The sequence below is a fragment of the Babylonia areolata genome, chromosome 1 (assembly GCF_041734735.1).
Source record: "Babylonia areolata isolate BAREFJ2019XMU chromosome 1, ASM4173473v1, whole genome shotgun sequence".
Classification (NCBI taxonomy): domain Eukaryota; kingdom Metazoa; phylum Mollusca; class Gastropoda; order Neogastropoda; family Buccinidae; genus Babylonia; species Babylonia areolata.
Window position 1 is genome coordinate 36,246,560 of NC_134876.1, and position 22,004 is coordinate 36,268,563.

General features: G+C 43.6%; 1 protein-coding gene across 3 annotated transcripts in view; it reads right to left on the reverse strand.

Moving 5' to 3' along the window:
• Nucleotides 1-14,253: 14,253 nt before the first annotated feature.
• LOC143282384 (ubiquitin-conjugating enzyme E2-17 kDa-like) overlaps nucleotides 14,254-22,004 on the reverse strand; it is an 84,965-nt gene continuing 77,214 nt past the window's right edge. For all 3 annotated transcript variants that reach the window (XM_076588016.1, XM_076588008.1, XM_076588024.1), the window contains one exon: nucleotides 14,254-17,838. In XM_076588016.1, the coding sequence (XP_076444131.1) occupies nucleotides 17,699-17,838 (140 nt within the window). In that variant the 3' untranslated portion in view covers nucleotides 14,254-17,698. The remainder of the gene's footprint in view (nucleotides 17,839-22,004) is intronic.

Sequence of the window (22,004 nt, forward strand, 5' to 3'; positions counted from 1 at the left end):
CCACGGAGGGACATCACGAAACAAAGTCTTCAAAGAAACCGACGTGTAATGTCTGCGTCTAACGTCATGCAGATCCCAACAGTCAAGGAGCACGTGTTTCACAGTGAGAGGCTCATCACAGGGAATGCATCGAGGGGCCTCTTCCCCCTTCAACAAGTAAGAATGAGTAAAAAAAGTGTGCTCCGTACACAGTCTGCACAGCACAGACTCCTCCTTTCTGTTCTTCACCCCCGAAGGGAGGGTCTCTTTTAGGTCTGGACGGATCTGGAAGAGCTTGTTGTCCGTCTGGGTGTTCCACTCCTCTTGCCAAAGATCCTTAACGTAAGTGTTCACCTTCCGCTTCATGTCTGTGTGTGGTACAAAGGATCTGGATAATTCTTTCTTTACAGCGTTCCTGGCCAGCAGGTCCGCCCTTTCGTTACCACGAATGCCAACATGTCCGGGAACCCAGGCCAACACAACCTCGTATCCTTTCTTCGTTGCGAGAGTAAAAGCTTCATAAAATTCCAGCAGTTTGGGATGAGTGATATTCCTGCAGGCGATCGCCTCCAGGGTGACAAGGAGTCGGAAAAAATCATGAATCTCTTTTGTTTCGAAGAGAGAACCATTTTTACCGCCAGAACCAGTGCGGTCAGTTCCGCAGTGTACACCGAGCTGTCAGACAGGATGTGTTCCGTTGAGGGCCGGTCAGGAAAGGTGGGACAGAACGCAGATGCAGCGACTCCGTCCTCTGACTTGGAACCGTCAGTGAAGATACTTTGAAAAGTGGGGAATTTGTGGCACAGTTCCGAAAAGTAAGTTCTGTAGGCCAGTGAACTGGTGGAGTCTTTACGGTATGAGGCCAGATCGAATCGGACCTCAGGTGTTGTAAAGGTCCACGGAGGGCTGTCAGGGAACTTAGAGAAATCCGAGATGCCACCGACATCCAGATCGGCATTTTCTAAGTGCGGCTGAATGCGGAGTCCGAGAGGAGGTATGCAGTTTGGGTTGTCTTTAAATTTCTTACCGAAAGGGTTGTTGAATACAGCGTCGTAAGCAGGGTTTGTAGGTTCAGAAAACAATTTCAAATAATAGTTTAGGGTCAGCTTCAGTCTGCGGTTGGAGCGAGGCGGTTCCCCCGCCTCTGCGTACAGGCTGTGCACAGGGGTGGTACGGAAAGCACCTAAGCTGAGACGGAGCCCTTGATGGTGTATAGGGTCCAACAGTTTCAGGTAAGACGGTCTGGCCGAGCCATGTACTACACTTCCGTAATCCAGTTTGGACCGGACCAGGGCTCTGTAGAGGTGCAAGAGAGTTCTCTTATCAGCACCCCAGTCCGTGTGTGCTACATCTCGAATGATGTTCAGGGCTTTTTGGCAAGATATTTTCAGCTGTTTAATATGGCTGAGGAAGTTCAGCTTCTGATCAAAGACGACCCCTAAAAATTTGGCTTCCTTGACCGCCGGGATGGTGGATTTTCCCAGACAGATTTCAGGGTCCGGATAGAATTGGCGAAAATTATGAAAATGAATACATTCAGTTTTGGAGGACGAAAATGTGAAGCCATTCTCCTCTGCCCAACACTGGATTTTGTTGACGCAGAGCTGAAGCCGTCGCTGGATGCTGGCATACGTGCTGCCAGTTGCATATAAGGCAAAATCGTCCACGAACAGCGAGCTGTCCGATCCCTTCTGAACGGATTGAATGATGTCATTAATTTTGATGCTGAAGAGAGCCGGCGACAGGATGCTCCCTTGCGGAACACCCAGCTCCTGCTTGTGAATGTCAGACAGGGTGGTGCCGACCCTCACCTGGAATTGTCTGTCTTGCAAAAAATTGTGGATGAACTGGGGCAGGTGTCCTCGGAAGCCGAGCTTGTGCAGGTCCGCGAGGATTCCAAACTTCCAGGTGGTATCGTAAGCTTTCTCCAAGTCAAAAAATATGGCCACCACATGCTGTTTGTTTACAAAGGCATTTCTTACAGTGGTTTCCAGACGAACCAGATGGTCAACGGTAGAGCGATGCTTGCGGAAACCGCACTGTTCTTTCGCCAGAAGGCCGTCGGTCTCTAGTTTCCACATCAGTCTACCGTTGACCATCTTCTCCATCAGTTTGCAGATGCAGCTGGTCAGTGCTATTGGGCGGTAGTTGGAGGGGTTCGAGGGGTCTTTTCCCGGTTTCGGCAGCGGGATTATGAGGGCTTTCCGCCAGGAGGGTGGAAAAAAGCCTGTGATCCAGATGTGGTTATAAACTTTGAGCAGGGTGTCTAGACAGGTTTGGGGAAGATGTTTATAATGCACCTCGTCCATTCCTGGACAGGAATCCGTACAGGTCTGAAGGGCAGATTTAAGTTCATTCATTGTGAAAGGAAGGTTGTAATTCTCTGTGTTGTCGGAAGAGAAGTTACAGGTGGTTTTTGGTTTTAAGAAACCGAGCAGATTTGTTAGCAGATCTCGAGTTCTGTTCAATTGTGGAGGCAAGCAAATTGGCAACTGCTTTCTTCTCTGTGACTAGAGCGTCTGAAAGTTTAAGATGATGAAAGGTTGGGCATACGTTTTTGCCCTTAATTCTTTTTAAAACCCTCCACACTTTCTTCTTGGGTGTGTTGGAGGTTAAGGAAGAGCAAAAATCTCTCCATGACTTTCTCTGGCTCTTTTTAAAAACATACCTGGCTTTCGCCCTCAGCTGTTGATGGGTTCGAACGCTATCGGTCTCCGGTCTCTGAAAGACGCGTCGCTGTGCTCTCTTCCGAGACTTAGGGCCTCCTGACATTCCGCTTTGAACCAGGGCATTCTTGGCACCTGAGGCTTGGAGGTAGACGATGGGACTGCTGCTTTGGCGCAATCTAAAACGATCCGAGTCAGAGTGTCAGCAGGGTCCTTGCTTTTCAATACTGTTTCTTCCTGCAGCTCCGCTCTTATCTTCGTGGTAAAAATTCCCCAGTCTGCTTTGTCATAGTTCAGGCGGTCAGGCAGAGAGTCACCTTCTCCATCTGTGGGGCGGAGGACGACAGGAAAGTGGTCACTCCCGTGCAGATCGTCGTGCACTTTCCACTCGTAGTCCAGGACCAACGATGGATCGCAGACCGACAGATCTAAACACGAGAGCTTTCCAGAGGACAGATGAAGGTAAGTGGGAGACTTGTCGTTAAGACAGCACAAGTCCATACCGGAAAGAAGGTTTTCCAAGAGAAGACCTCGGGCTGATGTCATCTCACTTCCCCAGAGTGGGGAGTGTCCATTGAAGTCGCCCAACAGTAAAAACGGACGTGGGAGCTGGTCGACCAGGTTCATGAGGTCCTGCCTCAGAACACGGACGGCAGGAGGAAGGTACAGAGAGCAGACAGTGATGTTTTTCACAAGTGTGACTCTGACTGCCACCGCCTGTAAAGGGGTGCTTAAAGGAACTGTACTGTATAAAAGGGACTTGCGTATAAAAAGAGCGACACTCCCGTCAATCCCTCTTGCTTCGGTTGAGCGGGTTTAAAAACGGAGTTAAAACCAGAGAGAGATAAAACCTTGCCATCTCTTTGCAGAGTCTCCTGCAGCGCCAGCACTGAAGGTTTCAAAGCACAACAAAGCAGCTGAAGTTCCTGTATATTGGCGAAGAACCCCCGGATGTTCCAGTGGATCACTGCCATTAAAAAGGTTAAAAAAAAGTAAAGCAGCAGCCTAATCCATCGCTACCTCCTGCTCCTCTGCTTGCGGTGGCTCAAGGTCGGCCAAGATCGAGTACTTGTTTTTTTTAATTTAATTTTTCTGATTCCGACCAAGTTGGAATATCCACCACCTCGGCTCTTCCCGATCCCGCCGAGGCCGCAACCCTCCCCTCCTTGAGTTTTGGAGGTACGGGGGGTTTCTGGCCACTTCTGCCAGCCCGAGGGCCAGGCAGACGAGAGGCGGGGCGAGGGGGGCCGGGGGGTGGGGTGGGGCGGGAGGCGGACAACGTGCCTCCGCCCGAGGCTTTCCGCTCCCGCCCAGCAGCCCCTGAGGACTGCCGCACAGGATGGGAAGGGGTGGACACGGCGCCTCCACCTAAGGCCAACGGTTCTGACAAGGTAGGCACGTCGTCCGTCTGCGTCCCTGTGGACGTCGTCTGGACGACAGAGGCATAAGACGCCTTCGGCGACGCGGCCTCCACCTGTTTCCTTGCCTCAAAGAACGATATCTTCTTTTCTGTCTTCACCTTCTCGATTTCCTTTTCCTTTCTCCAGGCGGGGCAGTCTTTTGATGAGGACGGGTGGCCGCCTCCGCAGTTTGCACAACGGGCTGGACTGACGCATTCGCCCTGGTGCACCGCCTTTGAACAGGTGCCATACGCCTCTTCCTCCTTGCATCGGTCTCTCACGTGTCCAAATTTCTGGCATTTGAAACATCTTAGAGGGGACGGCACGTACAGGCTTACACTCACCATCAGGTATCCGACTCGAATGTCCTTGGGGACATTCGGGCAGCAGAAGATGAGGAAGAATGTGTTGGTCGGGACTCTGTCCGACCCCTTCTTCACCGTCACCCTGTACACGTCGGTCACTCCCTGAGAGGACAACTCGCTCTTGATTTCTGCTTCAGACACTCCTCTCAACTCAGGGCATCTGATGACCCCCTTTGAACAGTTCAGACCTTTGTGAGGGGAAACCCTCACCGCCCTATCCACAAAAGTGGTTGCCTTGAGCAGAAGCTGTGTCTGCCTTTTAGATTCTGTCTCCACTAAAAACGCTCCGCTCCTCAGCCTCTTGATGGATTTCAGCGATCCTGCCAGACACTGAAAGCCCTTCTGGATAGTGAAGGGGCTGAGAGCCGACAAGGGCTTGTCGTCATCAGCACCCTCCATCACAAGCCACGACGGCCAAAATCCAGAGGTCTCAACGACCTCCGAATCTGAGTCCGAATCGTCTGTTCTTTGTCTTCTTCTTTTTGCGAGTTTAGGGAGTGTATTTGTTTAGAATTCATGTTTAAATAATTATACATTCATCCCTCCCTTACCCACCCACCACGGGGTCCAACTTAGGGGCCAGGGTCAAGGGAACACCAGCTTGACCCCTTCCAGGTTTCGGGAGGGATATACGACCAACAGCCTAGCTCCAACGTGTTCCCCCCCGATCATGCCCAGCTCCCGGGGACAGAGAACCGAGCACTACGGGGGTTATCTTCGTTAGCCTCTAAACTGCCAGTCTTGACCCAGCCCCACGAAGGGGTAGCCGATTGACACACACGGGCCAATGTGTGCCGCCTGTCTTAGGAGAGGTCCGAGCCAAAGGGATGTGTTGAGAGCAGCGTGCTCTCTCAATCCCCAGGATCTCATTCCCCTCCATCACAGGTCGCGCTGCGCGGCAAACACGGCGGGCCTGAAGAAGGCCGCAGAGAAAAAAGAATGTGGAAAAGAAGGCTTGATGGGGAGCTGAGGACAGAAAAGAGGCGGTAAAAAGAAGAATAGAGAATAGCGAAAGGGACAGTGGGTCACGTTTAGTTTGGGCCTCACTCACGACCTGTGCGGCATGGGAAGCCCTATCAGGGGCATCCGTGAGTACAAAAACCACCACCTATTCAGCCCTAACAGCTACGATGGCTATGTAGGCTGTCAATTAAGACCTGGGACCAGAGCAGCAAAACCCCAAGAAGCACTGATGCCCCCGCCGACATAGCTCGCTCGATCACTGGCCACTAAGCCTCCCGACCACGACAAGGTAGTGACCCTCCCGGGAGAGGGTCAAGAGAACACCAGCCTGACCCCCTCCAGGTTTCGGGAGGCAATGATTGTATTGTTATCATTTGAATAATACATATATATGAACAATATAAAGAACTCTGTGCAGGGAAGCTTGGGCAGACAGATATGTGTGTATGTATGTGTGTAATGGTATTCTTGGCTGCCTTAACTGCTCTTCTGTTTATGAAGAAATACTTTTTTCTTATGAATGCCACATTGGGATGTTTGCCTAAAGGTTAGCTTTATGATTTGGACTACATTTGATGTTGCTGATGAAGCAGATATAAATTATGTAAAATGTCATGGAGTGAAATTGTAAAAATGTCAATGACCTTGTATTTGTGAAAATGATTTTCCACTATGTGATGTAATCTTATTCAATCTTATCTCCTGTTGTTGTTTTTTCAAAAATGTGTGTGCGTGTGTATGTGTGTGTGTGCGTGTGTGTGTGTGTGTGTGTGTGTGTGCGCGCGCGCGCGTGTGTGATCATAATCAATACCAAAACACCACAGGGACATGGGAAAGCCCACCAAAATACCACAGGGATACCACTGAGGACATGGGACAGCCCATCAAAATACCAGAGTGACATGGGACAGCCCATCAAAATACCACAGGGACATGGGACAGCCCATCAAAATACCACCAAACCCATATGGCTTTCATGGTAAGCCCATCTGAGATGGGTTTTTGATAGGGTGCCCATCACAGACCTGGGGCTGCCCACTGGGATCCCAGCAGAAACCCATGTTGGTCCCACTTGGAAACCCTGTTGCAAATCTTAGTGGGGCCCACCTGTGTTAGCCCAAGTGAGTCCCATTTGGCTCTGCTGTGTGGGAACGTTTCATTTTATATTCATTAGAAAGCTTGTGCTGAGCTCTTTATTTTGCGAACAATCTGTGATAATTATGTAACAAAATGGGTGGTAAAGGGTGAGGATTTATATTGTGATGTATTAAATTTGGAAGAATGTGGATAAAGTTAGATAACAGAGATTAAGACTTAAAAGGAAGATCAAAAGAATAAAGGATTCACATGCAGGCCATCTACTGCACTGGGGTTGGCGAATCAGAATCGACAATTATCCCACAGTCTTGCACGAGGATCACAAAACTTAAGCCAAAGGGACGACTGCGGGAGGCGGCTCATGGTTTTGTCGATCCCTTAGCTGGTCGCGGTCCGCGATATACGGGTCGTCGATGGAGCATGAAGGTAGCCTTAGCTGATGCTCCACAGCCAAGCCAGCAATTGTACTTCAGCAAACAGCAAACCTCTCACAATGCACCAGACAATGCCTTGACAACTACGGACTCCCGCCAAGATGTCCAACTTACGGACTATCAGACTTCTGTCTGTTCATCTCGCTCTTAAGGGCATTATGCCAATATGTTGTTAAACTCTGCCATATAGACAGTGTTCATTTTCACCTGCCAGCACCATTTGCCTATCCCATGTCTCCTTGTCTCCATGGCCCATGGTTATAAAGTTCACTGTGAGTGTCGTATGCAGATACTTTGTAAACTGTATGTTCTTACACATTGCTCATTTCAAATAAATATCGAGGGTCGGTAAACTGTTAGAAGAATTGTGTTGTTGAGCATCTGTATGTTTGTAAATGATTAAATTGTATCACCATTATGTTTCCATGACCCACTCAGTATGTGTTCTGCACTAGGTTAAGCAGCACAATCTCATACTTGGCAATGTTGACGTTAGGCTTTTATCTTGAACCAGATAACTTGTAATTCATCAAGCTAGTCTCCCCATTTGTGGTAAAACCATAAATATACTCGCTTTTCCAGTTGTATTGAGCTGGGATTTATTACAACGTTATCCTTCAGGTTGCCCAGATGTTCTATAAAAACCACTAATAATCATGTATTGCTTCTTATACCGAGTGATAGTTAAAATGTGCTTAGTTTTCTACAGTGCCCATGTTGGAATGATTACAGGATAATGTTGCATTAATATCAATTATTAGTTAAAACCGTTTGATTATTTTTGCATGCAGTCAAGGTAATCGTCCTAATGTTCTCATGCTTTTTTAGTCTTCTCTGGTATAGTGCCACATGATAAATGATCCGAGTTTCACTTGGACACGTCAGCCTTGCATAATCTGTACCAGTTGTCACCATGTGTACTCTCACTAAATCAGTCCAGCTTTAGCCAATTTTACAATTCCAAACCCAGTGGTCGACATTCCCCCGTGGGATACCACGGGTCTTTCAGTGCAAATAGCATCCCCTGCCCTAAGGAAATTCTGTGCCAGAAATTTCCTCTTTTCTATTGCTCTCTTTACTTTTGTCCCTTTTCTTCCTTGATCGTTGGTTTCCTCTTTCTGCTTTCCCAGTCCATTTCCCTTTCTTTTTTTTAGGTAGCCTCGACACAATTTTATCTCTCTTTTCCACAGTCTATCATGTACTATCCGTGCCGTTTTGCTCTGGCGATTTGGTAGTGAAATTGTAAACACTGGGATGGGCACTAGCTGTCCATTCTGCAGTGTAATCTGCTTATACGGCCTTCTTATGCATTTTTCAACTGCCTTAAAGTATTGTTGTTGTTGTTGTTTGGTTGGTTGGGTTTTTTTTTCTTTACAATTTTTTGTAACATGGGGATGATAAATTAAGCGGAAGGGCTAATGTCCTCAGCACTGCCTAATCTTATTTGCCTTTAGGAGCTAAATGGTTAAGATACTCTGTCATGAACTGTGACGGTTTTGTAGGTCTATTTCAATGATTTAAAAAAAAATCATATATGTCCGATATATTTAGCGCAGTTGGACAATTGTGCAGTTGAACAGTCTTGAAATGGCCCTGTGCGGCAGGCTGGACTATAAGCAATAATAGTAATTTTCATTGTAATATACATGTGGAGTGATGGCCTAGAGGTAACGCTTCCGCCTAGGAAGCGAGAGAATCTGAACGCGCTGGTTCGAATCACGGCTCAGCCGCCGACATTTTCTCCCCTCCACTAGACCTTGAGTGGTGGTCTGGACGCTAGTCATTCGGATGAGACGATAAACCGAGGTCCCGTGTGCAGCATGCACTTAGCGCACGTAAAAGAACCCACGGCAACAAAAGGGTTGTCCCTGGCAAAATTCTGTAGAAAAATCCACTTCGATAGGATAAACAAATAAAATTGCTCGCAGGAAAAAAAAAAAAAAAAATGGGTGGCGCTGTAGTATAGCGATGCGCTCTCCCTCGGGATAGCAGCCCGAATTTCACACAGAGAAATGATAAAAAGCAATTTCCATTCCACTTCCATTCATTCTCCTGCCCGGGATGGGCGTAGAGGAGACATGAGGGACGATTCCGTAGTCAGACGACGCCATCCAGTTCTATCTTCTGCCTGTCGTATCAGCGTAGCGCTATCCATATTGGTCCATTCCTTGATGTTGTCCATCCAGCATTTGGCTTGCCTCCCTCTTCGCCTACCACCCTCTAGCGTTCCCTGTAGAACTGTCTTTTGCAGTGAATTGTGGCGTGTCACATGCCCGAACCATGACAGCTTCCTCCTTTTGACCACTGCTAAGAGTGGTTCCAGTGGACCCGCTAGCATAGTTATTTGGCTCTTGACAAAGTCATTGGTCTTTCTGTCCTTCCATGAGATTCCAAGCAGTCGTCTGAAGCATTTTGTCTCAAACGTCTGGACTTTCCTAGTAGTCTCTGCTGTTAAAGTCCAACTTTCACATCCATACAGCAGTATGGATAGCACCAGGGATCGGTACAGTTTGATCTTTGTTGGAAAGCTGATCTCTCTGCTCTTCCAAATCTTGCTGAGCTTAGCCATTGCTGATGTTGCGATCGCTATCCTAATCTTTATTTCAGTTGTTAAGCGACCGTCGTTTGTGAGGGTGGAGCCGAGATATTTGAAACCATTCACTTCTTCAAGTTGTTGTCCGTTCATGAAGATTTGAGCTTGGGTGTTGGTTGAGCTGTTTACCAACACTTTGCTTTTCTCGGTGCTCACTTCCATTCCGTATGCACCTGCTCTTCCTTCTAGTCTCTTGGTGAGGTCTTGTAGTTCTTTGTTGCTGCCTCCTAGTAGATCTATGTCATTTGCGAATCTCAAGTTGTTGATGATTCTTCCTCCTATGGAGATGGTAGAGTGGAAGTCATGGAGGCGCTGTGCAAGACATCCAGCAGCGCAGTCCTCCTCAACAACCAAATCGGAATATACTTTAAGACCACAGTCGGTGTCCGTCAGGGTTGCCTGCCTAACCCAGTACTATTCAACCTTTTCCAAGAAAACATCATGCGCGAAACCCTCCATGACTTCCACTCTACCATCTCCATAGGAGGAAAAAGCAATACAAATACAAAATATATGTGCTTAGTATTGGCTTGAATATCTCACAGTACTACATTTGTTTGTGTCTTTGAAGGCACTGCCTTCTTTCCCCCTCAACTATTGTTAAAAAAAACCAAAACAGAAAACCTTTTGTGACTGGCCTCCATATGCCCCTGACCTGCATGTGAATCCTTTTGATCCTTCTATTAATTCTTACCCCTTTCATATCTTTTTATCCACATTTTTCCAAGCTTTCCTGATTATGTTTTTCGTAGGTTTTTTGCTGTAGCTTTCCCAATAAATGTGTGTGTGTGTGTGTGTGTAAAAAAAAAAGGTGAGGATGGGTGCTACTTCAGCTGTAACTCCTTCAGGAAACGGGCACTGATCCCATCTGGGCCAGTGGCTTTCCTGCGATGAGTTTTGACAGGATTTAATATACTCCCTTCTGGAAGATTATCAGATCAAGTGCTGGTATGTCCAACTCAGGCATGCACTTGTCTTTGAATGTCTCTGGTGTGTAGGTCATGCCGGCACCAAAGACATACTGAAACTGCTGGCTCAGGGCTTCAGCTTTGGATTCGGTGTCCGTCTTCAGCATACGACTGACGTTCAGTGGGGTGACTTCTGGTTTTTAATTTAAGACCAGAAGTGTCTGACCTGGTTTTTAATTTAAGACCAGAAGTGTCCGTCTTCAGCATACGACTGACGTTCAGTGGGGTGACTTCTGGTTTTTAATTTAAGACCAGAAGTGTTTGTACTTGGGAGCATGATCTGTTCTTCAGTCAGACTGCTGTTTAGTAGGCTACGAATGTTCCTTGAGCTCTTCTTAGATTTCTGGTCTGCCAGTTTTCTTTTATTTCCTGTAGGCTTGTTTTTATCTATTGATGAGGTGGTGCATGTGAAATATGACCCGCATATGAAATTTGATACATGGCTGGTGGACTTCCGTGCTGTCTGTGGGGTATAAATTTATGCACTGCACTTTATTTTGTTGTTGCATTGCCATTCGTAGAAACCATGTTGTTGACAATGTCAACAATTTTCTTGGATACTTCAGTTGGCTTTGGCATACTGGGGGATATTCCCGGAAGCAAGTTTCTTCAATATGCTGATGTTGAGATCAATGTAGACGATCCGACAATATGAAAATCATTGGGCAACTTTAAGATGTCACATTTGCACTGGGGAGTTTGTGATGGGCAGGTAAATGCGTTGCACAGTTTGGTGAGGTCACCGTCTGCTCCAGACAATGATCGCAGATGACATTCAGAAACTTACAATGAAGTTCAGGACATTATGCCTAGGGATTCATTGAAGTCGTTCACCAGTACCAGCCTTGGAAGTTTCCATCTCCTGCAATGACTGTGTGTTGGAGATGCCAGTCGCCCTGCTCTCAAACTGGAGCTGCCTATCCTTGTCAGAAACCTTAGGTCTGTAATAGGTGCATAGGTACATGGACTTCTTGCCTATCAGCTTCATTCTCATCCACAGGTTTCTGTGTGAGCAAGTTAGAGACGATGTGGGTGTCATTTTTTTTTCTAACAGCTGCAGCTTTGGTTGCTTTCCCAGTCTCTGAAGTATATATTTTAAACCCATGGCTGGGAGGTGGGAGGGTAAGGAGGGGGGGGGGTGTACTCTGAGTTGCTGACAAAGGAGTTAAGCCAGGTCTCTGTATCAAAAACAACTCTAGATTTTAAGCTTTCCAAAAATAAGCAAATTCTGTGAACTGACTGCAACTTGATGTTAAGTATTGAAGAGGGCAGTGCTTCTGCTTGTTCTGCTGACAGTTATTCTGTAGGAAACACAGTGCTGGCAGTCCACTGGAGTGATCAATATCAAATGGTCATCCACAAAATAAATCTGCATTGCTAACAGTTACTTCTGTGGCATTTAGTGGTGCCTGTTATAATAACAAAGTCTACGATCAACACCTGTTGCTTTGTCACAGAGCCAGACTGAGTCATCCTATAGCACGCTCACTTTGGATAGACTGATCACGGCTGAAGAATTCCACAATGATATGTCTCTGATGGTGCTTGAACTTACCAACTTCCCAGTTTGCAGACAGTAATGCTAACCACTTGACAACTACAGCTGGTTAAAAGCTTAATAACTTTTAAAGCTGAATGACTGAGCTAACATTTTAACAATACATATCTTTTATTTCCTTGCTTATCTGTAAACAAAACTGATTGTGTACTTTCAAACACAATTCTAAAAAAAACTGATGGAAGAACTGCATCCAAGGATATATGCAAAAAGTAAGATAATACACAACCTTATTGGGAAATATACAATTAAAAGAATGACCATTGAATCAAGTTCATTTATTTCAGTCACAACAGCCAACGAGTTTCATGTTAACATAATTCTTGTGCAGCAATAATTGCCATCCCCACATTTACGCCCACCCACCCCAAAAGGAAAGATGAAGAAAAAAAGAAAAAGAGAAATAGACAATGGAAGAAAAATCTAAAGAAAATATTAAGATAAATGTTAGAAATAAGCGTTCACATCTGAATGTTTCAAGACGAAATATTCTTTACCATTTTATAGCATCCAAAAGAATGACCAAATGTGTTCAGAGCAGAAGAACAGGATTCATTTGTTTAACAAAACGCATTTGTAACACCCATGCATGTTTGCATGCATAGACCACACACATCTGCAAACATATGTAATGAAAAGATGAGAAAAATAATGGGTATTTTTTTCATTCTTTCCACCACCACTTCTTCTCCTCTCCCCTGAAGGTTTATAACTGTAATCTTTATTTTGACGAAAAAATATTGGTACATTATGCTGAATACACTTGTTGGGTTCAAACTGCACCTTTCTTCTCTGATGTGGACCCTCAAACCTAAAACATGAATGAAATGGCTTATAAAAAAAAAAAATAAAAAAAAAATAAAAATAAAAAATCCCCTTGATGCCAAGTGATTTGTACATCAGTTAGATACAGAAAAAATTCCAGTTGATTTTGATTTACTGAGCAATCATTTCACCTCCTTGACCACTTGACTGCCAACAATTACACTGACAGATGCACAATTAGTTCTATTTTCATAGGGAAATAAAAAAAAAAGGGACTCATTTGTGACTTGAGTATCTATTGAAATTATAACATGCTTTGAATATTTTGTGAATATTTCCATAAAAAAATTCACAAGCAATCAACATAGAAACAAATTTTTAAGCCGAAGTCTCTTCTTCATCAGAATTACCTTCTGAATCGTTGTGCAAGATTCCTTCATCACTGTGTGCATCATTCATAATTTCCTCAAATCTTTAGAAGGACTCTGCATCAATGACTATCATGGCATCCCCATTTTGAAGACAGTTTCAATTCTCTGGAGAAAAAACAAACAATTTTGTGAGAACTGTATGACTCAAGAAGTTAGAAAAAGGGAGAAAATCACTTTTATGAACCTTTCCTGTGCCTATCAACATCAGTAAGTGGTTCTCCACTTTCTGCAATATACACAAAGTTTGGTGAAATACTTCCGTTTATTCAACGGTGAAAGGCATCACAGAAGGCCCAAAGAGCTCTGTTAATCGAACGAACAAGGCAGTTCAAGGATTAACAAAATGAAGACAGCTGGAAAATATGATTTGTTTCAATGCACAAAAAATTCACGTCCTGCTATTCAGTCAGCCAAACACTTCTTCCCCAAGTTGTGTTATGCTTCTGTGTGTGTGTGTGTATATGTGGGTGGTGTTTGCAACACAAACTGTGTTGAAGGATAGCATACACATAAGATGCTGGGCTTCATAAAATCATCCACATTTCTGGTTTATTATTCATTGTTGGTTATAGTCCAGCCGACCGCACAAGGCCATATCAGGACTGCCCAACCAGACAAATGCTCAACCATGTAAACACAAAACTGTCACATCTAAAGAATAATAAATAAATACATAAATGAAATGTAAAAAAACAAACAAAAAAAAAACAAGACAAAGCCACAAAACACAGTTCAGGATACCTTGTCCTAACCATTTAGCTCCTTAAGGCAAATAAGACTAGGCTGTGCTAAAGACATCAGCCTGTCAACTTAATTTATCATCCCCAGATTACAAAATATCATAAAAACGGAGAGAAAAAAACCAATGCTTCAAAGCCGAACAAAATAAAATACATAAAAAAGGCCATATAGGCAAACAACACTGTAGAATGGACAGCTTGTCCCCATACCAGTGTTTACAATTTCACAACCTAATCATCATAGCAAAATAGCACAGACAGTACATAGTAGAATGTGGAAAAGAGAAAACAAGTGTTAAGGCTTGCTCAAAAAAAGAAAGGGGAATGGACTGGGAAGGCAGAAAAAGCATACAACAAGGTAGGAAGAAAAAAGACAGAAATAAAGAGAGCAATAGGAAACAGCAAATTTCTAGCACAGAATTTCGAGAAGGTGGGGATGCTATTTATACTGAAAGACCCCTGGCATTCCCACGGGGGGAAATTTCACAACCTAATTGCCAGAGCAAAACAGCATATATAATACATCATAAACTGTGGAAATGAGAAAAAAAAAGTGTCAAGGCTCACTCAAAAAAAAAAGAATGGGGAATGGACTGGGAAGACAGAAAGAGACAACCATGAAGAAAGAAAAAAGGCAGAAATAAAGAGAGCGATAGATAATAGGAAATATCTCGCAAGAAATTTCCTGGAGGGGGTGATGCCATCTATACTGAAAGACCTCCAGCATCATATGAGGGGCACTGTTCTTGTGATCACTGCACAACTACAATCACTGTTTGAGAGTACTTTTACTTGTGGGAGGAAAACAAAATGACTGATGGAGAAGCTGATCTATGGCACAGATCTCGTGACACAAATCAACTATTTGTGCAACCTATGGAAGAGACCTTGTGAGGAACAAGTATATTTTAGTTCAGCAGATAATCAATTTAAGTGCAGCTTAATCTCACATAAAGTTTTAGTTTTCTGATTATAAAAAAAAAAATCTGAAATAGGAAATTTTACAATGAAATAAAACTTGATGCATGTTTTCCAGCAACAGTTACATAATGAAATTTTAGAGATTTAGACACATACTTTGTCTCATTATTTACTAAACAACATGCAATGCATGCTTGAGTAAATATTCTGACAGAGTCAGAATTTCATGAAGTAAAAACGTTTCCACGGACTCTTAGAGAAAAAAAGTTTTTGTTTGTAAACTGGCAAAATCAGGAATACTTCTAGAGTGAAAAAGTATCACTTTCCCCAAGGTGCATAGAATTAGAATTCTAGAAGAAGAGATATCATGACTATCTGGTGAAAATGTCTATTTTCCAAAAATGGCATCAGGCATCGATCTCCACATTTTGATTCCTTTGTTTTTCCACACTATTAAACTAAAAAAACCTCTATGTCTCTCTCTAAACTATTAACACTTTTGCTCTCTGCTTTGCATAAAAAAGAAGGAAAAGTGTGGGTATAGGACACACTGGTGCTTTTGAAACTATTGTGCAGGCATTTTATTGTCACCATAGCCACACACTTTTTCAGATTAACCTTGATATTTGATTTATTTTCAGGTCATCGATGATCACACACTCTCTTAAGTTATAAACACATCTTCACACATGCCCACCTAGGTTGCACACAAAGAGTTCCAGAGTGAACAAAAATCTGAAGATTAAACATTGACAAAAAATAGTAACAAGGGAGTGAGTTAACAACTCTCAAAAACAAAAAGCAAATCTTCAAAACTGATTCAATTTTTTTTTTAATAACATCTTTTTGGAGCCTGTTGAGAGGATCTGAACATATAAAAACATAGACTGTAAAAGAACAATGAACAAAGTCATCAACAGAACATGAAACCAAGTATACCTATTAATGTCAATAAAGACTCCATTTATATCAGAGTTGTTCAAGTCAGTATTTACTGAAAATAACATAATCAAAAAGAATAATTACTTCAACAGATCAAACATCAACACACAAAGAAAACTGATCAAGAAGGGTAAATAACAGAGCATCTTACACAAATACACACACACACACACATTAACACACAGTTTTATGAACACTGTGAACCTGTGATTTATCATCAAACTATTTTACACTGATCAACTCCAGAAGCTTCTTATCAGATTTGAACCCAGAACCATTTTATGAGACTTGAACTGAATTCCAATGTAAACTTGGCCCAGAAAAGGATTCCCCCCAAAAGAATGATCCCATGCACAGGAACCATCATATATATTCCATCTACTGGGCTATTTTCTCAAACTGACCATAGGGAAAAAAAGAAGAAGAAAAGGCACCAATTAATTAGTTTTACAATCCACTTTTATTGAAAATTTTTTTTTTTCAGGACTAGTGACATGAACAATTGATTTTCACAATTCACACATTGGCCAGTTCTGAAAGAGAGTTCAGGAGTGCAAGTATGCGTCTCTGTGTCTCTTGTATTTTGTGAGTGTGGATGTGTGCATGCGTGTTTGTAAAATCAAAGCTAGTGTGTACACAAAAAGCAAAAACAAAGTGACCGATTATTAACATCAATCTTAAATTCTTTGCCTCAAATGGTCTGAAAAAAACTGAGAATAGTTCATGGAGAAAAAGTTCAAGGAAATACAGAAAACACAAGAAATAGCCATAGTTCTATACTGAGCAAAAACAGTTTTTGGAATTAAAAAGGTTAGGTAATGCAAACAACAAAAGTCATTCTGGTATGATTGTGAAAAACAGTAAAGCATATATGGGAAAAGTCTTCGGACTTGCTAACATGATATCATAATGCAAATGTGAAAATATAAATAACTTTTTAAAAATCTGAGATGATCAAAATATACTTTTTTCTCTTTTTTTTTTTTTAATACCTTTTTATATATTTCTTGGTCAAATGTACATTATGAATATAAACCTAACAAAAAATAAAATACACCTACTTTTGAAAATTACCTTTCCACATGGAACAAAATGTAGTAACACTAAGCAAGAAAAGTATAAAAATTTTTTTTTTTTTTTAAACATGACTGATTAAAAAAAAAAAAATGAATGACATGTGAAGCTTTCATCAGACCTACTCTCTAAAAAGTCTGTAAATTACAATGCCAATGATCCAGATGAAAAGTTTTTCCACTTCATGTTCTGAAAGTTTGTGTGTGTGTGTCCCTGCTTTAGCACATTTTCCCTACACTCCCAGTTTACAGAGATGATTGCTTAATGATTAGGTCTGTTGCTTCTCCTTTGGTTTGTTATTGCCTGTGTTATCATTTGATATGTAAAAAAAAAAATTAAAAAAAAGAAAAAGATCCAAAGCCAATGCAATCAATGACAATATCTTTTATTTTAACCACATATGGTTGGACTACATGTAACTGATTCACTATTAGAGTAAAACAGTGATAAATGTTTGCTTATGCTATAGCATATCACAAAAATAGTCTAAAGATGTTTTTTTTACTTCTGCAGAAAATAGAAATTAAAGGAGAATTCAAAACACAAAACCTATCAATTATACTGTAAGACAAGAGACCACTGAAGGATTAACTCTTTACAACACAATTTTAATGTTACATTTAGCCCAGTTACATCTATTTGTAAGCAATAGATTGGGAAGCTACTGTGGCCAAACTTGTAGGAAAAATAAAAGAAAGGTAACTGCAACTTTTTAAAACTAAGAGAGAGAAAAGGGGGAAACAGAGATGTTCAGTTTTTGCCTTCAGCCCAAGTCAAGTGCATGTGGGACCTCTCTCCCATTCACATAGCATATTTGGATGTCCACTCCTTTGCTGTGCTGTGATATTTCGGCCTGTCAGTCTTGTATATCCGGGCAATTTCAGGCACCAGTGGATCGTCAGGATTTGGATCCGTCAACAGGGAACAGATGGACAGTAACACTGAAAAAATAAATATATCTATACATTAAAAAATTCCAGCAAAAAATGTTGGTGCCATTTAGTTTCTGAATCATGATTGTCATCCATCTGCAATAAATACATTGCAACTATATTCACAGCTAGTCAGACAGTACTGTCTATGTATACGAAGTGTGGTAAGTCATTATCTGCCAATGACACTATTTCTGACAGCATTCATCAATCTTTAGCACTGACAGTTGGTCAGCACTTTGGAATTATGTGCTAAATTTCAAGGAATTTACATTCACAGTGCAGTCAAACTGAAAGTCATTCCCTGCCTCCATTCTAAGTGATACACCCCTGCCATTAACTGATAGAAGGTGTCAATCAACATTAAAAGAAAAATCTCTGCTCAATCTGACTTGAAAACACAAACATATCCATAGGCAAACTGTACATGATCATTTTAGCAGTAAACAGGTTTCTAGACAATTTGTTGAAAACCAACCAACTACAAACCCCAAATCTTTTTTCCCCTACAAAATGCATGTCACCAATTCAAAGTGTTGCACCTTTTTTTTCTTTACTGTAAGTAGAGAGGGTCTTTGGAGAATCATGGCGAAGTACAAATGCCCCAGGAAGTTCATCGCAGTTGTGCACCAGTTCCATGATGGCAAGTGTACAAGAAAACGGAGATGCATCTGAACCATTCCATGTGCGCAATGGCGTGAAGCAAGGCTGTGTCCTTGACCCAACCCTGTTCAGCCTCATGCTCTCAACCATGCTGACTGACACCTTCAGTGAAGCTGATGTGGGCATAGGCATCAGGTACTGCAAAGATGGTAAACTGTCTAACCTCAGGAGGCTCCTTGCAAGAACAAAGGTCACAACAGATACCATCAGAGACTTCCTGTTCACAGATGACTGTGTCCTTTAATGCTGCCTCAGAAGCCTGATATGAAACACAACACTGACAAGTTCTCTGATGCCTGTGACAACTCCAGTCTCACCATCAGTGCCACGAAGACAGAAATAATGCATCAGCCAGCTCCAGGAAGGCCCTACATTGAACCCAACATCACCATCAAGGGTCAACGACAGAGCAGTTGACAGGTTCATTTATCATGGCAGCAAACTGTGCAGAAATGCCACCATCGATGAAGAATTGAATTCAAGGATAGTGAAAACCAGCGCCACTTTCGGCATACTACACAACAATGTGTGGAGTTGAAAAGGCATCAGCCCTAAAACTAGGCTAAAAAGTGTACAGGGCTACTGTACTGCCTACGCTGCTGTGCATCTGTTAGACCTGGACAGCTTACCAGCGCCATGCCAAGAAACTGAACCACTTCCACACAACCTGCCTCAGGAAGCTCTTGGCAAGACAGGGTCCCAGACACCGAGGTTCCCTCACGTTCCAGTCTGCCTAGCATTCACACCATCCTCATGCAGTCACAGCTTCGCTGTGCAGGACATGTAACTGGCATGCCAGACCATCAGCTGCCAAAGAAACAGTTCTATGGTGAGCTACAACAGGGCAAGCATTCCCATGGAGGCCAGAAAAAGCGTTTCAAGGACATGCTGAAGTAATCCCTGAAGAGGCTTCAACATCGACACATGGGAGCATGCAGCTTTGCCATCTTCAAAGGTGCCTTGGCCTGTGACAGCTGTTGCTGAGCAACAGAGACAGGTGCAGAAAGCCCGAGCCTTGGAACCCCCAATTGCCCCCACCATCCCCTGTCCATACTGCCAGAGAACCTTCAGGGCACAGATTGGACTAATCAGCCATTTGCGCACACACTGATCCCAACTACCCCAGCAGCCGCAGAACGACTAAGATGGTTGTCGTGATGCTGATGGACGAACAACAAATTAATTAGGCATTGTGATGTATGATAAGTGTGATGAGTGTGATGTTGTGTGTGAAGATTTTGTGTGTGTGTGTGTGTGTGTGTGTGTGTGTGTGTGTGTGTGTAAACATACTTAACTCTTTCACCACCACAGGCGACTTTAAGTTGACACGACAGTGCACCACCATAGGCCATTTTTGTCGACATTGAGGGGATGATTATACCATTTTTCACACAGTAACAAAGCTCGACAGCTGCAGCAAATTTCCAGCTAATAGAACAAGAGGCAAAGCCATCAAGACTCACTTGTGGCTTGTGCTTTATCCAGTAAAAGAATCATGAGGAGAGAAAAAAAGATTTAAAAAATCGTTGAAAAGTGCTCTGTGTTAAATATGATATAAGAATATAAGCTTCAGGTGGGGGGGCAGGGGGGAAAGAAAAGAAAAAGGCATGTGAGCAGGATCGAACCAAGCATGTTCAGTTCCGAAGCAAGCAGACTAATCCCCACTGCTATGGCGAATCTGACGTCATTTGACTAAATCTAATACTTAAAGCAAAGTTGATGCTTTCTTCTTCATGCGATAAATAGATGTGATTGTAGTGGACGTAATAACGCTATTTAAATAATGTTTTTTGTGTGTTTTAGGTAAAGTGTTTTATTATATTATTTCGATTATTCTTTTATTTAACAGTAAAAGAGACGTTGCCATCCCTTTAGGCACACCACAACACATGGTAAGATCTCTAGATCTGCATCAACCAGTCTAGGCCTACAACGAGCTGAAAGAAACGATCAATTCAATTTTTCTTTCATGTTCATTCCAGTTAATTCAGTGATATGCAGTAAACACGCTGATTGTGTAGTTAGTATCATTCTACGTGATCTGGGGGTTAGGGGGTGCACGGGAGGGGTAGTACCTCTAGAGGGGGGGGCTTGTCACGCTCTTCCGGGAGTGGTTCGTCCTCTGTTGGTCCCCACTGGCACCCAGCTCTCACCTATGGGTCCTAGAAGCTGCTAGCATGCGGCAGCGCCCAACCCCTGGGCAACGGCTTTGACAGGTTGGCTAAACTAGGTGAATGTAGCCGATGGGTCTCAAACCCTCGGTGAGTTAGGGCTTGTCTACCCAAGCACGTGAAGACTGGATCCGGCGGACTCTGCGGAAGAAACCTTCATGGTTCAACGGAGAGGAAGGCGGTTGCAGCAGAGCACTGTGGAGTGCTGAGGGCAGGATGAGGCACATAGGACATCCTGGTCATTGAAGATCCCAAGTCACAGTCAAAGAAAGACATACTGAAGAGCGCACACAGCACCATCCAGCTGAAGCTGCGGCAGATGCAGGATTCCTGGTTGAGCAACAAAGCTGATGAGATCCAGGGCTTTGCAGACTGGAACGACATGAAGAACTTCTATAACGGCCTGAAAGAAGTCTACGGTCCCACCACCTCCGGATCTGCTCCACTCCTCAGTGCTGATGGTTCTACCCTGATCACTGACAAGGACGGGATCCTTGAGAGATGGGCTGAACACTTTGACAGTGTACTGAACCGCCCCTCCACCATCAATGATGAAGCCATCGACCGACTCCCCCAAGTGCCAGTCAGTGAGTCGTTGGATGCCATTCCAACTTTGCAGGAGACCCAGAAAGCTATCCGTCTGCTATCCAATGGCAAAGCCCCTGGCTCAGACTCCATTCCAGCTGAGGTCTACAAAGAAGGTGGTATGGCGCTGACTGAGAAGCTTCATCAGCTGTTCCAGCTCATCTGGCAGCATGAGGCAGTTCCACAGGACTTCAAAGACGCTTCCATCATACACCTGTACAAGCGCAAAGGAAATCGTCAGGCCTGTGACAACCATCGTGGAATATCCCTGCTGTCCGTTGCAGGCAAGACTCTGGCCAGAGTGCTACTCAACTGTCTCATAGCGCACCTTGAGCAAGGTCTCCTATCAGAGAGCCAGTGTTGCTTCCGGAAAGAACGCGGGACTATTGACATGGTGTTTGCTGCCAGGCAGCTCCAGGAGAAGTGTCAGGAACAAAACGCCAACCTTTACTCCACCTATGTCGATCTGACCAAGGCCTTCGATACTGTTAGCAGAGATGGCCTTTGGAGAATCATGGCGAAGTACGGATGTCCCAGAAAGTTCATCACCATCGTACGGCAACTACACGATGGGATGCTGGCCCGAGTCCAAGACAACGGAGAGACTTCAGAACCATTCCCTGTCTCCAACGGAGTCAAGCAAGGGTGTGTTCTTGCCCCCACCCTGTTCTGTCTCACGTTTTCAGCCATGCTGACAGATGCCTTCAGAGACGCTGACGTAGGCATTGGCATCAGGTACCGCACAGATGGCTCACT